The sequence below is a fragment of the Panthera pardus genome, unplaced genomic scaffold, assembly GCF_024362965.1.
Source record: "Panthera pardus isolate Hobbes unplaced genomic scaffold, ASM2436296v1 HiC_scaffold_24, whole genome shotgun sequence".
NCBI classification, from domain to species: Eukaryota; Metazoa; Chordata; class Mammalia; order Carnivora; family Felidae; genus Panthera; species Panthera pardus.
This window is the reverse complement of record NW_026526810.1, coordinates 112,832,893-112,850,481: the sequence shown is the minus strand read 5'-3', so window position 1 is coordinate 112,850,481 and position 17,589 is coordinate 112,832,893. Positions and strand designations below refer to the sequence as shown.

The 17,589-nt window shown below is 47.4% G+C and overlaps 1 protein-coding gene across 4 annotated transcripts in view; it reads right to left on the bottom strand.

Annotated features, from left to right (window-relative positions):
- Nucleotides 1–14,135, bottom strand: part of IFT43 (intraflagellar transport 43) — an 81,096-nt gene extending 66,961 nt beyond the window's left edge. Inside the window, exons 1-2 of one of the 4 annotated variants that reach the window (XM_053889633.1) lie at nucleotides 14,015–14,135; nucleotides 12,816–12,908 (exon numbers count right to left, since the gene is read on the bottom strand). In XM_053889633.1, the coding sequence (XP_053745608.1) occupies nucleotides 12,816–12,908; nucleotides 14,015–14,068 (147 nt within the window). In that variant the 5' untranslated portion in view covers nucleotides 14,069–14,135. Of the gene's footprint in view, nucleotides 1–12,815; nucleotides 12,909–13,169; nucleotides 13,233–14,014 lie in introns of those variants that run through there. The other 3 variants (XM_053889636.1, XM_053889634.1, XM_053889635.1) reach the window with 3 other exon arrangements.
- Between the last annotated feature and the right edge of the window lie 3,454 nt (nucleotides 14,136–17,589).

Sequence of the window (17,589 nt, the reverse complement as noted above, 5' to 3'; positions counted from 1 at the left end):
AATAAATAAATGTTAAAAAAAAATTAGCAAAAAAAAAACCTATACCTGAAAAGCCAATGGAGGGATTAGAATGGAATATAAAAAGCAATCAGCTAGTAACTGACATAATTCTGTTATATGGGGTAAAGGCACGTGACCAGAAATGTTTCCGTCTATCACCAGTGACATTCAACACCAGTCAGTACCCTTTTCCTGTAAAACATCATTCTGAAAAGAATATTTTACTATCATTCCACTCCTTCTCAGTAATTATCGCCATGCTACATAATGAGAAGAAATCTAGCCTGGCTAATGACTTCAGTGAGGCTTTCTGATCAGTCTCCTGGTTCCTAACCGACTAGATATTCTCTGTTCACAGCACACCCTCTCCCGAATCCTGGCGTTCCCCCGTGGACACCATTTCTCTGGCAGTTCTTTCAAGTAGAGCCTGTTCGTTGTTTAAAACTGCACAGAACAGGGTCCCAAGTGAGGCTCACTCCCCCAAAGTTCCTTGAGACGATTATTCTTCTAAATTATCATGGAACACTTCTCTTGAAACTTGTACTGTTCAGCTACATCGCCTCTCCTTCCTTCTTCATGTCTGTCACTAACAATGCATGAGCACAGACTGATGAGACGCTAGGGCATGACTGCTCCCCAACCTGCCCCACCATCCTGAGCAAAGTCCATTCTCACATCAACAGTTCATCTAATGCTTAGCTAAGAGGTCCCTGACTCTTTAAATACCAATGACCTTGCTACTTTTTCCAACATGTCATAACCTGGAACTGCTCCATCCCTGAAATATCTAATCCCCTCCCTCCTTCCTTATCTAAGAACTTCTTCCTTGGTTTCACTTCCTTCTCCATCAACCCAGCTCACCCCCAAGGTCCATCACGCTATGCCTCCCTCCCTTGCCTCTTTAGCACATTTCCCCGAGAACTACCCCAAAACTGGATCAAGGCACCCATATACCTCCACTCTGTCAATACCCACCTGCTGAGGGCTGTTGGGAACCTGCACAATCATGCAAAGTAAGGCCTACCAGGCTCGTGTTCTGCCTTCTTTTGGCTGGATCCTACCTGGTCTCCCTGCATCGGCCTTACTTTCCTTCAACCTGTACTCCTTACCTGGATGGGCCCCTGGGAATTACGGAGAGTTCTACACAGGAAAGGGATGCTAGGTCTCAATCAGGAGGCATTTTCGGCGTAAGCATTGCTGGTACACTGCCTAACAAGCTCTCTGAAGAAAGGCATCTGAATACCCAGGGCTCTTGTAACTATGAGCTATGATTTCTTTCCTCATTATAAATAGGTATTCACTTTCATAGCTCATTTTGAACACATAACTTTGAATTATTTTTCCTAAAGAAGGCCTCCAAACTGTGTAAGCTTGGGGCCCACAAAACCTGCAAGTATCCCTGACCACTGACTGCCAAAGCGCTCCTTCTAAAACGCAAATTTGATCATAGCTCTTCTCTGCTTAAAACTCACACACTGGCACCTGGAGATCATGAATGGTCTGTAAGCTACCCAAAGGAATCAGAAGTTTTTCTTATATGTTCCTCTTAGAAACCCCAGAATATATAATGATGACTCTTACATCTGTTATCACTAGTTTTCAACTTTCCCTCTTAAGCTCCAGACCAAAACTTTCAACTGTTTACCTGACATACCTCTTTGAAAATCCTGAGGGTAACTCAAATTCAACATGCCCCAAACTGAAATAATGATCTCTTCTTGCTCCCCTCAGCTGAGGCTCTGAAATCCTCAGTCTCGGGGGCGCCTGAGTGGCTCAGTCGGTTAAGCGGCTGACTCTTGGTTTTAGCTCAGGTCATGATCTCACGGTCCGTGGGTTCGAGCCCCGTGTCGGGCTCTACGCTGACAGCTGCAGATACTGCTTGAGATTCTGTCTCCCTCTCTCTGTGCCCCTCCGCCCTCCTCTCTCTTTCTCAAAATAAAGAAACATTAAAAAAAGAGAAATGAGTCTCTTCTAAATTCCTAAAAACTGTAAATAAAATGAATTGAATTTAAAAAAATCATCAGTCTCAAAAATATCAATATTTATTCAGTCATGTTAGCTACACGTGGGATAAACTCCAGACTGTCCTTCTTCCTACCTCCAACAGCCAGTCTGCTACCACATCTTATCTATCTTTCCTTCAAAATGTCTATGGGTTGGGGCAGCACCTGGGTGGCAGTGGGTTAAGCATCTCACTCTTGGTTCCGGCTCAGGTCATAATCTCACAGTCATAAGACTGAGCCCCACATCAGGGTCCATGCTGAGTGAGAAGCCTGCTTAAGATGTTCTCTCTCTCTCCCTCTCTCCTACTGAGGTGTGCGCTCTCTCTCTAACATAAAAGTTTAAAAAAAAAATGCCTATGGGCACTGACCTCTCTTCTTCACCCCCTTAGCCAGGCTTTAGTCTGCTGTTCCCCACAGTAAGGTACATACGCCACCATAAGCAAGACAACTGGAGGTGGTCTGCTGATATGCCTTCTAAAAACAGTCGTGCATTTTAATGTGAAACCTCAGACACCTCCGTACCGCTAAATCCAACAGACCCTGCTCCCGCCCTCCTAGTGGCATCAAGCACTCTCGACCCCTCCCTCCTTCTTGACACTCTCTTGCCTTGGCTTCTGGATGCCACATGCCTGTGTTTCCCCTCCCTTCACTGGCCCGTCCTCAATTTCCTTTTGCGAGACATTCTTTGGCTGTGTGTTCCTTCCACATGGATGGTCCCCAGGTTCTGTCCAAGGGCCTCTTCTCTTATTACACAGACTCTCCCTTACAGAGCTAGGCTTCCATTTACCACCTCAATACTAATGACTTCCAAATCTCCAGTTCCAGCTCAGGGCCCCGTCCCGAGCAGGTGTACCACACAACAAAGCTTCCTGGATGTGTCCAGCTAGGGGTGTCAGAGGCATCTCAAGCTAACCTGCCCCTAAAGTGAATGCATCATCCCTCCCACACCCACTTCACCTTCACTGGACAAGTGACTTACTGAGGACCTACAAAGTGACACGCTCAGGCACTACTTCTGGAGCTTGCAATTAGTGAGGGACAAGGACCTAAATAATGACACAGTTACAAACTGTGGATAAGATGATAGAAAAAGTTAAAACAAAACAAAACAAAACAAAGCTAAAGACAATGTAATAAAGGGAGGTAATTAAAAAAAAAAGGGTAATATTCTCATTTAAGAAGGAGTGATGGGGCACCTGGGTGGCTCAGTCGGTTGAGCATCTGACTCTGGCTCAGGTCATGATTCTCACAGTCTATGGGTTCAAGCCCCGGGTAGGGCTCTATGCGGACAACTCAGAGCCTGGAGCCTGCTTCGGATTATGTGTCTCCCTCTGTCTCTGCCCTTCCTCTACTTATGCTCTCTCTCTCTCTCTGCCTCTCAAAAATGAATAAATGTTAAAAAAAAAAAAATTTAAAAAGGAGTGATATTCACATTGAACACAGTGGAAAAGAGAAGTCGGAGTCAGCCCAGCAAAGAGGAGGCATGAACGTTCTAGGGATCCACTCCAGTCCAGTCCATTCTGTAGTAGTCTAGGAAGCTAGAATAAGTAGGGGACTTCTCAGCAAAGTGAAGCTCGTTCCACATGGGACAACAACCAGGTGGCAGGCGTGAAATGAATCTGCGGATGCAGGCAGGCACCAAATCACACAGGTTCAAGGTAAGGACTTAGGGTTTCTTTTAGCCTAAGTGCAAGGGGTGTCTAGTAAAGGGTCCCGAGTACGAAGTGAACGAGGCACCTCTGTATAAGCCCACTCTAGCTGAACTGCAGGAGGGCAGAAGTACAAAAGATGAGTCCAGGGATAAGGTGGCTGCCACAGTCCAGGTAAGTTAACAGTGGCTTAAGCCATTTCGCCAATTCTTGATAATTTTTTTTCCCTAACAGAATGGCATTGATGGTCATAGATTTTGCTAAGTCTTTGCTCTGGGAACCTTGCCTGAATATGAGTCAATTCTCATTACGACAAAAGTATCATGATCGTGAAAATTTTCACATACAAAAAAAAAAAAAAAAAAAAGATTTCCGAGCACATGCCAGTATTCTACTTATTTCAAACAGGAGTCACGTCAAATTCTAATGTTACAACAGAATCTGAAGTCTTTTGAATTGGGTCGTAAGCAGATATGACCTGGGTTGTTAAATTACATGTATGTTCTTTAATGCAAATTAGGGATGCTGAGCTGAGGGTTGTCTTCCCTGAGGCTATGCAACAGTCATGCGTCACGGACACCAACTTGACTTGTGTCACCGATTCCTGTACACATATTTTTATTAAGCATCTAGCATATTCTTGTCATAGCAGAGTTCTGAATACTTAGTCTCTTATTGTGTGAAATTAAAGGACATTTTCTAAATCCTAGCAGATGGCGACTAATTCGGTGTTACGTCCATTATGGACAGATTTCTCTCCAGGGTCACCAGGATCTATGCTCAGAGGAATCCTCAGAGAAAGCTAAGAACTTTCAGGACATAAATGAAGGGTGAACGCTGTAAACCGCTGGACTACGAGGCGCCCCCTCATAAAGGATGAGCCCGGAGAGTGACAAGGCAGGGGTACTGCACTTGAGCACATCTCTGAGATTTTCCTGACCGGCCAACACAAACGCCTGCAGTGAAGTGTAATGGCTGCACGGAAGATGCATCAGTGAAAGGCTAGAAAAACATGGAAAGGTCAGTCTCACCTTCACAATATTACCAGTTACTTCAGCGTCATATAAGAAACACTGGCCTCATGTGGTTCTTTGTTAAAAAAGACGACGGGACGGGTTTGGGATGATCTGAAAACCATCTCTTTGCTGGCAAAAGTCCCTCCCAACCATTACTCCCTCGCTGGTAGGGTCAATGGCCGCACTAACAAAGCCAGCAGGCCACGCTCTCTCCCTCACCTCCAGGACTGGCACATGCTCATCCCTCTGCTTGGGAGTATTTTCTCCTCCGCCCCTTCCCTGGGCTAACATCTACTCACTCTTCCAAGTCTCAGCTCAGATGTGATTTTTCCCTAGACAACCGTTCTGGATGTCCTCAGGGCTCAAAGGGGCACAACGCAGGTATTCCTGTATTTTGCTGTGTTCACCCCTGCCTGGCACTTAATTCTCTGCAGCCCCCGGATCAAAGTTCTGAGAGGACAGGGAGCATGTCCGGTTTCTCACTGGGTTGCCAGCTCTAAGCACAATGCCTGGCACGTAGAAAATCCTCAGTTTAGTTTCACAAGTGAATGAATGAATAAATGAATAGATATTACCTTCTACTCCAAGGTCACTGGGGGTCACCAAGGTCACTCTTGCCCTCCGCACTTTCTACCCACATTTCTCCAGAATGACAGAATGATATATGTCAGCAATTAAAGATGATTCTTTGGGGCGCCTGGGTGGCTCAGTCGGTTAAGCGGCCGACTTCGGCTCAGGTCATCATCTCGCGGTTCGTGAGTTCAAGCTCCGCGTCGGGCTCTGTGCTGACAGCTCAGAGCCTGGAGCCAGTTTCAGATTCTGTGTCTCCCTCTCTCTCTGACCCTCCCCCGTTCATGCTCTGTCTCTCTCTGTCTCAAAAATAAATAAAAAAAATAAAAAATAAAAAATAAAGATGATTCTTTGGAAAGACCACCAACCTCTAGACAGAGGGTTGGGTTTTGAGAAGGAGATGGAAAGAGACTAGCGGATAACTGGTCTGTGGCACAGGCAGAAAGGCCACTAAAGGAGACCAATAAAATAGCTCTCAAGTGGCACCAAGAATTCTCATCAAAAGGCTCCTTCCTCATCCACATGTTTCTGGTCCTAAGGGCCAGTTAGTACTGTGAAATATAAATATCTCCGTATCTTAACCAGAAATGCAATTGAAGATATATGGACAATACCTCCTAATTCTCATCTAACGTGGATGACAATAACGGCTGGCGTGTGCCAGGCACTAGGCCAAGAGCTTTGTATGTGCTCGTATTTAATCCTCCAACAACTGCTAACAGAGAACTACTACTGTTATCTCCATATGATCTATTGAGATGAGAAGCCAGGCTTAGGGCATTAAGGAACTTTCCCAGGATATTCACCTCATAATTGGCAGAGCGGGGATTAAAGACGAAATGATAATCCTGTCCACTTGTCAGGTTGTGCAGATCACGAGAACGACAGCTAACTTAGTGGGGCCCTGGGCTAAACTCTTTACACTTATTTCGCATTTAGTCCTGCCCACAGGTGCCTAAGAGAACCTTCGGGTGGCATTCAAGCACTATCTTTCACCCCGAGAGCCGCAGGAAGTCAGCGAGAGCGGTTCCCTCTGGCTTTCCAGATAGCAAAATGAGTCACGAGTTATTAAAGTGTGTCGTGCAGGGACAATGAAAGAGCCTGAGCCGGCGCTGGAGGAGAATCTCAAGATGCTATTTCTAATGGCGGCCTCTACCCTCAGTTGACATTCCCTCCCACACAGTGGTGGCCCCAGGGATGGTGAGCGACGGGCATCGCCCACCCTGAAGGAGAGTTCAAAACTGAAGCATGCGAAGCATGACACAAACATGAAGTGTGGAAAACGCATTCCTCACGAACGGTTCCCCGTCAAATTCCCCGCATCCCTCTTCGACGACGTTATCAGGAGCATCGTTCAACCCGGCCCATTGGAGCGCGCCTACGAAAAAGGCTGAAAAATGTGACCAATCAGGAAAGTTATTTTTGTGAGAAAGAAGAAAAATGTCACCAAAAAGGGTCAGGAGATAACCCTCCTGGGCCGAAAATAACTGCCCGGCTGGCAGAGCCGTCAGGGAACAGGCGGAGGACGAGAGACGTAATGCAGAGCGCTGAGGGAGCTCCAGTGGAGTGAAGCGGCCGAGGGATGAGGAAATTGGCCTAATTTGGGAACATGAGCCCAACGGCATTGCTCAGATTCCTGCGAGAGAATCTGGCTAACTTTCAGTTCTGCGTCCTAGGAGGAACACTGAAGGGATGGGGGGGTGGAAAGAAAGGGAACAGCTGTGACTCAAACATTTCTCCAGACAAGTAGATGAATAAGGGTCGTCAAGTGAGAACCAACCCCCGCTCCAGAAGGATTCCCGGGGAGTAACCCAAAAGCCACTCTCTGCTGGGAGCTCTGTGCGCCGACCTGTCCGGCAGGTAGAAGAGGTCAGGTGGTGGAGAAGCACCTGGCTGGAGTCACAGAGACGAGACTAGAGTCGGAGATGAGCTGAATGACTCTGGACCAGTCACCCAACCTCTCAAAGTCTCAGTGTCTTCAAAGTAAGATGAGGTCAGTGGAGCACCCAGTTCAAGAGCTCCCGTGAGGCTTACGTAGGACATTGTGTGCAATTAACAGAGAGGAGGCAGCTGTTCCAATGCAAACCAAACTTATTATTAAAAGGACAATCTGCAAGCCAAAAGTTAAGCCGCAAAGAGGTCTAGACCCAAGTGAGAAGTGTTCATCCAAAAGACAGGCCAGCCCTGGGCAGGTTTTGCCCAAGATTACTTTCCGCCAACAGCATCGTCCGGTAATGTAACATCATGGTAGAGAGCGCCCTGGTCTTTTCTTGAAGGAGCTGCGTAAGAGCAGAATCATTTGAATCAACAGAAGGTGAAAGGTCAAACAGAGAAATCCAGTTCAATTCTCAGAGCTGCCCTGACAGGAGGAAGTTAGACACTGCAGGCAGGAAGACACTCACCATGGAATCATCTTCCAGTACAATTCTCAGCAACCGTAATTGTTCAGCACCCATACCAAATACCAAACCAATAGCAAACTGCCAGCTGAACTAGGCATCTATGACCCACACCTGATTTGTGACAGGTGGCCCCATAACCCCCAAAAAGAGAAGAGTGCAGTCATAAACTTTCTTGGTGCTTACTGTTTTTTGAGAGATTCCCGTGCGTCGGGTACTGGGCTAAGCACGTTATGTTCGTTACCTAATTTCGTCTAAAGCAGGAACTAGAACTCTAACCAACTCCGAGCTAGTAAAACTTCACCAAGAGCTCATCTTTCAGGTGACTCAGTACAACTAGACAGTTGACGTTCTTTGAAATTATCTGAAATTTCCAGAATGACTAAGCAAATAGAGAGACATTCCCTCTCCTCTCAGAGAGGGAGGAAGCATTTAACAACCTGGACTGCGCCACCGGGATCCTAGAGGCGGAAAGGCCCAAATGGTTACAGAGAAAATGGGCAGAAGGAAAAGATCCACAAGAGCTGACAAAGGCAACTCAGGCAGGTATCCTGGGATTTCAGGGCATCTAATCTTCCACCGAACTCTACACAACTTTAAATTAGAAATCTGGAGAGGAATGTGGATTTGTTGTTGTTATTACTAAAAATAATTCTTTCCTGTCATACCCAAATCTCTGAATAAAACCTTTGTATGAATTGTTTTTTGAAAGAATGATGACACATTGGTTGCAAATGGCCCACTCAACAGCCCTTCTCCTCTTCTCCCTAACTCCAAACCCCACCCAGTGTTATGGCTGTGGCAACATGCCTGGTTGAAAAGTCCCTTGAAATTTACGGTGGTTTTTAAGAGCCAGTTCTGACCAATGAAACGTAACTAGAGTCTACTTGGTGAGGTCTGTGGCTACTGTTTTCCTCATAAGAAGGAACAAACTTAGCTGGCATGCACCTTGAACTCTTCTACTATGGCCCCTCCTCCTACCTAGAATGCAGATCTGATGCCCGGGGAACCACCAGCCAGCTCACAACCATAACAGTGAGAACAAGCCTCGAGCCGCAGGTGGCGGAGTCAGAAGCCAGGAGGCCCCGGGGTAATGCAGGATATTGCCCAGTCACTGCACCTGCCCTGTTCTGCCCTCCACTGGACTTCCTGCTATTAGAAGACTCATGCCTGCTTGATTCAAAAACTGGGGTCAAGTTTCTGATCCATGTGGTCGAATTCAATACTGAGAGATACACAAGGGTACCTGAAAATCAATCCGTCCTGAAAGACCAGGAGTTTTAAACTTCAATGGAAGTAGCACACGGCAGATGAAACGTGAGTAAATCTGAACAGGTGTACGAAAGGAAGGAGTGGCAAACTGGACAAGGGAGGCCGCATGTAAGCAAGCACCAGTATCGGTGCCAGCCAGCTCCGGCCAGCTGTCGCCATGGGGGGACGCCGGCCCAGCACTCCCACTGTGCCAGAACTTCTGATTTTAAAGAGAAGCCCAGAATCTGGATTTTCACGTGAAGTTTCCTAATTCATAAACAACCCAATGAAAACATTTTAAACGCTGTGCGGATCAAACAAGACCTGACCGTATGCCACATTCAACCCAAAGGCTCCCAGGTTTTAATCTTAATAGAGGGGGTTAAGGCAAAATAAAAAGAACATCTAAGTTCCAGAGAGATAATAATGATTAGTAACAAACTGCGAGCCATGTGCCAGATTGTGTGAAGGGCTTGCATCTATTAGCTCATGTTTTCTTTTCAGCCGCCCTGTGGAGGATGTGAAATGATTATCCCCGGCTTATCGATGAGGGAACTGAGGCTGAAAGAGGTTAAATAACTTGCCCGGAGTCCTAGGCTTCATGGGTGGCCGAGCCAGGATTTCAACCCAGGCCCGTATGACCCTGAGGCCGGCGCTCTTCCCCACTCTTCCTAAGGCATGCCCGCACACCCAGGAAGCACAAACACTGCTTTGGATCACTACTAGTTTACCTGTGGATAAATCAGTCAGAGCCCTCGAAGGGACTTCCAAGTCAGTTTGACAAGAGACCCAGGCTCACATCCTCCTACGTCGCTGTCCTTTAATAGAAATGGCAAAGCATTGGCCGGTGCCCGTCTATTTGCTAGTTTACCGAGCGAACGCACGTGTGCGTAGTGCCGTTCAGTTTACCAAAGCACGGTCGAATGCATCCCTCTCGTAATCCCCGCAGCAACCTGGTGGTATTGTTACCACCACCTGCCAGATAATGAAATGGGAGATTAGAGGGAGGAGTGGACTTGTTCAAGATCCAGGCCATTAGCAGAGCCGGGTCTCAGGCTCTGGTCTGTCCAAGCCGTGTGTTCTCTCTACTCTGGTAGGATGCGCCTCTTCTTCCCCCACCAGAGCGTCCAACTCCACCACCCTGCTTCAAAATCATCATTCCTACTTAACTACAGGAACTGCAGCTGTCTGACCGCCCCCAGGTACCATTAAGTACGTTTTCATGGATAGCTTCATCCTAGAATATAGTCAGCGAGAGGGCAAAGAAAAATATATCAAGTCATACACTCTGAATCGGAATGTAAATGGGCACACACACAAGTCTCGGGATCTAATTTTAGAAAGAAACAGCCAAAATGTCCCACACAGCACAGTGAGCATCTGGCCCTGAGGGAGGCTGCCCACACAGCCCAGGGAGACCAGGAATGCTGCATTTCTGATGTGCATGTCACAGCCAGGCACCGGTTGGGTGAAGAACAGAATGACTTTTCATCACGTTCTCCCAGAAAAATGCTAAGGCCCAGAGGTAGGTATCCCTGGGGAAATCAGTAGGTATTCCAGAGAGGCTGAAACCCTGAAAAGTTCATCCCAGTCTGCAACTTTGAAGTTAGGTACTCACAGGACTGACTCTCAGCTGGGAGCCAAGGGGAAGGCGATGGGCGGCTGAACGATGCCTACCGACCCCAGCCTAGAAGCTGATTTGGTGTGGGGGTGACACAGAGCCTCAAGGCCGTCAGGTCATTCCAGGACATCCTTCCTGGCCCACCATCTAACCATGACGGGCGGCTAGAATCTCCTTCACAGTTAAGTAGTTAAGCAGACGTGTGATTAGTCCTTCTGGCTGCCAGTGATCACGGGAATAGAAGTTCCATGATGGCAGGAGATTCTGTCCCTTTTTATCACTGAGATATGAGAACCCTGTAAAATGGTACCTGGCACACAGTAAACTTCAATAAATATTTGTTGGACAAAGGAATAAATGATTTGCTGTTGAGATGCATCCTTGTAGACCCACAGTCTAAAGCGGCCAGAGGCCAAGAGGAGACTTCCATTAACCTAGTCACGTGCTTGCCCAGTTCTCTTTAAAGACATCCACGACTGCTGTTCGAGTCGCAGTATGGACCGCAGTTCCATACCCAGTGTTGGGTATATGTGTTCTCTCACCGTCTTCCTAGATTCTACCACGGCTCCCCTGAGCTGTGCTTCCAGTGCGCCACCCCAACCCCCACCCTGCAACACTCCTTCTCAGCTTCTAAGGGCCCCATCGCACACGGTGTACTTCACCCCGAGTCTTTGCACTGTCAACGGCATGCCTGTTCCACGCTGGGCACTGTGATCAACAAAGGGGTACAATGGTAAAGCACAAACTGACTTCCAAAAGCTCACATCTTGTGAGGGAGCCAGGCAGGTAAACAATTAGAATACAACATAAGAAGCGCCATAATGTAGGTGCCGTGGCCAAAGTCACAAACTGACAACCCTCAGGCCCAATCTGGTCCATATGACGAGTTGTCATAATTGGTTGCTAACCTGTAAAAATGTGTTGCTTTCTCACCACATTTTAGATGGCCAGCATCTCTTGGAAAATCAGAGGATCCGGCAATACCGGGTATTCTCCAGTATCACTAGCTTTCGCTAGGCAGTGATACAGGGGACATGTGCCACAAACAGCCACCACCCCCCCCTTCCCACAACCTTCCCACAACCCCTTTCTATAGTAAGTGAGAAAGGGAAAGATAAACTGAAAGGGCCATGTACAGAAATGCTGGAGAACTTGCTTCCTAGAAGGGTGAAGAACATCCCAACACATGTGATATGTAAGTAGCTGTGTCTGTGTCTTGTCCCCAGCATGCTTTGCTCATGCACCTGCCGAGCCCATTATAACGGCTTTGCCGCGTAGATCCCTTCATCTATTTTATACCTGCTAGGGCCAACGAGCTGGATAACTGAGAAGCCAGGTTTCCTGCTGCTTGGGAACTGTCTCGTGGGGCAAACAGATCCATAAAAAGAAAATGAGCACACGACGTGAGAACATATACGCGTTCTATAATAGGTACCACGGGCACCAAGAAGAAGGAGCCCTAAGATGGCCTGGAGGAGTTAGGAAGAACTGACGGAGGGATTACCCTGAAACTGACTCTTGAAAAGGGCAAAGTTTGCTCAAATGAACAGAGGAAAGTGCAAAGGGGCTCTGCGTAAACTTCCAAAAATAGCGCCCTGGCATTAAAAGTGTTGCTCATCAGGATTACCCACCCTCCACAGAGCAGCTGGATAAATTCCCACAATTCCAGGGCACTCGGAGAAGTTTCCAGGAAAGTAAGGCCAGTACTAATCCCCTTCCTGCCTGAAAACTGTAGAAAGTGCAGGTCACCGCTGAGAGCAAACGTCCAGTTGTGTAATCCAACCTTACGTCATCAGCATGCCTCACTGGCATTTATTCGGTAGAAATAAAAACCTGGATTTCTCCGGGATTTTCAGACTTCCCAGTTACCCCTGTCTCAGCAAGCTGAAGAACATTCTCCACTGAGAATATAAAGCAATGCAGAAACTACTCTGGCATCAAAGAAAAACGTTCTTCTGTCATTTCCTGCAAATAGGACAAATGCCAAGGAAGGGAATCCCCAAATCAAGACAGGAGGAAGGGCTGGTGTCAACGAGAAGCCATATGGAATACCAAATCCTTGCTGATTAAGTAATTACTAACTCTGGGGCACCTGGTGGCTCAATCCGTTAAGCGACCGACTCTTGATTTCAGCTCAGGTCATGATCTCACGGTTTGTGCTGTTAGCACGGAGCCTGCTTGGGATTCTCTCTTTCTCTCTCTCTTTCTCTCTCTCTCTCTGTCTCTCTCAAAATAAATAAACTTGCAAAAAAAAAAAAAAAAAAAAAAGCAATTACTAACTCTTAGCATTTTTTTGTAACACCCACCTCTCCAGTCAGAATCGAAGAGGAGTTCTTGTTACTGAGATGATTGTCCACTTGAGCTGACTCCTGCTGAGCTCGGCGACCCATCTTGGGCCCCTGTAAGGAGAGATGGGGAACGCTGCTGACCCAAACATCTTTGAGCCACTATGAGGACAAGAATTCTGGGAAGGTAAGCAAGGACAAGATGTATGAAGACGTGGTGGAGGATGGGATTTGAGTAACTTGAATATATTTCTCAAAAATGCTCCAAACCCTGAAAACAAAGCACCTGACATCATTTCTATTTAATAGGAAAATATGAAATTCCTGGATTAACGATCACAAGTTTCTCTCTTAACTACCAGAGATCTTTCCTACCCACAGAAATGCAGCTAGACTTTCCTCTAGAAGGAACAGAGATCTCATGTCAGGCACTGGATTAAATGCTTCCCATGCGTTATTCCATTTCATTTTCACTGCAGCACTTTGAAGTAGATACCAACGTCTCCATTCTAGAGATAAGGAAACCGAGGTTCGGGAGGGTTCACTTGTTTTAATTAAAAAAAAATTTTATTATAATTGACACACAATGTTAGCTTTTTTTTTTTTTTTTTTTAACCCAGTAAGCAGCTTCATACTCCATTTGACCTCAGCTCCTAGCCATTCCTCCGTGTTAGAAATCCGAGTCTTGATTTCCTAAATCATAAAACTGAAGTAACGCCCACCTCCTCGTGGGAACTCCGGTCAAGAAAAGGCCACTCCAGCCTGCCTGCCTTCTTTTCAGGCGTTAAAACACTGCGGTTTTTACCATGAACTTCTGGCAGGTGAAGTCCCACGGAAAAAGCCCTAGGGTAGGTGCAAGTGCGACCCTGACCAGGATCTCCCCCCCACCCCGCCCCAATCACCCTTCAGATATGTCCTTTCTAGGGGAGTTAGCACTCGGGACTCCAGAAAGCGCAGACTGGCTGGGAAATTTCCCACCGGTTCCGGAGGCCTGCAGGCGCAGGATCTGTTTTCTGCTTTTGGAGAATTTTAAAGAAAGCACACTCCAGGCCGGGGGCGGGGCAGCTGAGGCCGCCTCTTCCTCGGCCTCACCCCTGCGCGGCTCTGGGCCCGGCCGCTGGGGACAGGCCAGGCCGAGGCGCCTCAGGGACGCCGAGCCGGCTAGGTCGCTCCTCCCCACCCGCCAAATCCTAGCCCCAAATCCCCAAGTCAATCCTCACGGAGGTGGCCGAGCCGCGGCGTCGCTCCTCGCCTAAGTCCAGCACGTCCTCCATCTCCGCGGCCGCCTGACGTCACTTCCTGGAAACCAAGCGGCCCAGTCGCGTCCCTGACAATGGCTCCGCCCCTTCATCTCAATATTTAAAGGATCCGTGGCATCATTCCTGGATTCCGTGTGCCACCTTTGAATTTAAACCAAAACTTCCCTAAACTTCCTCGCTTGACAGTTCTGGAAGAAACCTCCAGATATTAAATCCCGCTAAGGCTGGTCCTGTGGGACAGTGAAAAAATGTTAGTGTTTAGGAACTGTCTACACTTGTAGATCTGTTTAAATATTATTCAGTGCAGGGTTGTCTCGGTGGCTTAGTCGGTTGAGCGTCCAACTTTGGCTCAGGCCCTTTTTCTCACAGTTTGTGAGTTCGAGGTCTGCATCGGGCTCTGTGCTGACAGCCTGGAGCCTGCTTTGGATTTTGTGTCTCCCTCTCCCTCTGCCCCTCCCCCACTTGTGCTCTGTCTCAAAAATAAACATTAAAAAAATTTTTAATTTAAATATTAAGTGCAAAGCATTAGCTAATAGTAGTAATTAAATTGATCCTTCCTATTTAGCTTCCTATATAGCCCTTGCAATGTACAAACGACCTTCACAGTTATTAGCTCACATGAAGGGCATAATAACCGTATGTGGAAAAACAAGATGAGTTGTATTGTTTCCATTGGACAGTAAAGAAAACAGGCTTACGGGTGGGGGAGTGGGGGGGGGGGTGTCAGGTGCAAATAGTTTCTAATAGAAAATGCAATATATACAATCTCTGCCTTCAAGAACTTTACGAAGAGGCTGAACAAAGATGTCAAATACCTTAGTAGTAATAACATTCAAAAGCATAAGTAATCTCTCCAACAGCCCCACAAAGTGAGCACCAGTGATATCTGCATTCAACAATTGAGGATATACGAAGGTGCAAAGATGTGGCTTGAGGGAAATCATCTGAGTGCTAAGCAGCAGAGCCAGTTCCTTTTTTTTTTATTTTTTAAGTTTATTTACTTATTTTGAGACAGTGACAAAGAATGCACATGTGGGAGGGGCAGAGAGAGGGAGAGACAGAATCCCAAGCAGGCCACATGCTGTCAGCACAAAGCCCAACGATGTGGGGTCAAACTCACAAACCATGAGATATCAAGAGTCCAAGAGTCGGAGCCTTAACCAACTGAGCCACCCAGGTGCCCCCGCCAGGTGCCTTTGTGATACCAGATCTTACAAGATACTTTTCTCCTGCACATATTACTGGGTACCAGCCATTCTCCTAGGCTAACCGAGGAAGATATCCCTCCAATTCCCAGCCTAATGGGGCAAGCAAGTTGAGTCTTCATTGATTCTTCATGTAAGATCCCCAGGTCAACACCACTGGCCAGGTCCCTGGTCCTGATCAGCTGGAACCCCCAGAGAGATGGTCTCATGGTCCTGAAAGTGAGCAAGATATCACTGGGCATAAGGTCAAAAAAGTGAGCAAGATATCATGCTGGGCATAAGGTCAAGATGACCACTGCTAAAACGTGAGGACTTGAGAGTGGAAGTGGCACCCCTTAAAAGTGGATTGCAAGCATTTCTTCAATACCCAATAAATTACTCAATTCAACTGGGCATCCACACATGTTTACTGGTTAGGGCCGTGTGTTCACATGCCTTGTGACAGCAACAGCACTGCTTGGATGTCAGAAGATTTGAGGTCTTATCCTGGCTCTGCTGATAACTACCTGTGTGGCCAGGCAGAGCCCTCTGGACCTGTCTCCTCCCTTGTAATTGCTCTTAGAGATTACCCTAAGATCTGATTCTCAATGAAAATACCCTGTTAGATTTTAACCTGAAGAAACATCCATTGCCAAAATCTGAGACAGATGAAATATAGGCTCCGATGAATCCTTTGTTTTCTTCTTCCTTGGTACCAGATGAGGAAGAAGGGCTTACTCTTTGGATTTTTCCAAAATCCATAACCTACTTCCCTGCTTTGTGTGAGCTCATAGCTACACTGCCACCACCTTAAAGCCAGTTTTCAAACCTTTACCCTCATTTCTTCCCTGCCTTGCTGAAAGCGAAAGGTGCCTGGTGCTCACTCTGGGCAGAAAGAAAAGCTCTGGAATGGTGGCTTCCAGACCTTGCTGAGCACCCGAACCACCTGTGAGGTTTATTATACTACTCTTTTTTTTTTTTTTAAGTTTATTTATTTTGAGAGAGAGAGAGAGAGAGAGCAGAGGAGGGGCAGAGAGAGAGGGAGAGCGAGAAAATCCCAAGCAGGTCCTGAGCTGTCAGCAGAGCAGGACGCGGGGCTCGAACCCATGAACCCATGAGATCATGACCTTAGCCGAAACCAAGAGTCGGATGCTCCACCTACTGAGCCACCCAGGCGCCCCACCTGTGAGGTTTATTAAAAACACATGTGCCAGGGCCCCACCCCTGGAGGGTGATTTGGTAGAGGTGGAGTCCAGAAGGATATAATTTTAATTTTCCTCCCATCTTGCAAGTGTTTGCTTAAATGCCTCAGTAACACAGCAACAAGCTGTGTTGCTGTCACCCTATTTCAAGTTTCAGCAGTCCCAACCCAGGCACTCCATATTCTACCTCCCTGCTTTATTTTCTGCCATGGCACTTCTCTTTTATCATAATACATGAATTACTTGGTTTATGGCCTTTCCCATGCACCTACCCACCCCCTGTGTAAGTTCCGTTAAGGGCAAGGGCTTTGTTTATTAGTTTGTTTTGTTCACTGCTGCGTCCACAGAGCCTAGAACAGGGCCCGGCACACAGTGAAGGTCATAAATATTTCTCGAATGATGGCTGAATTTCAGAGGCAGTATTGCATGGGACGTGCATAGACTCTGGCAAGAGACTTCCTGCCTCCAGATCTCAAGGTTGGCACCTACTGGCTATATACTGTAGGTAAATTACTTTTAAGCTTTCTACACCTAGATTTCCTCTTGTTACTCAAATGACAACAATGCCTACCCAAACTAGAGGGGCTGAGTGAACTATCACCTCCGCCACCCATAAGCGTGTGGCCTTTAAAAAAAAAAAAAAATTGCTCTGTGCCTCAGTTTCCTCAACAGTAGCCTGTCCAGTTTCCTCAACAGTAGACTGCCTCAGTTTCCTCAACAGTAGACTGGAATTCTGTGAACATCCCAGCGGCCAAGGAGCCAGGAGCAGGGAACTGACCTCACAGGAAGGGTCCAGGAAGGCTGGGTGAGGTGGGGTGGGGTGGCTGGAAGCAGCACTGATTCCCAGGAGTGATCGGGAGGCTGTGTTGCTGGGAAGCAACGCGCCTTGCCTTCTCTGAGCTTCTCGTGGGAAAAGACCCAGAAGCTTAGTTGGAGAAGAGGAACGAGAGCGAGCGGAGGGAAAACTTCCCCTCACCCATCTGGGAAATGGGCTGGGGCCAACTGCTGACTTTGCGCTCGCTGGCGCGGCTCCCTGCGGAACCCTCGGCGGGGAGGGAGGCTGCGAACATCTGGAGGACATTTCTGCGAGAGCGGCTGCCGAACGGGGCCGGGAGAAGAGAGAGGTGCACTTGTGCGCACGTCGGGCCGA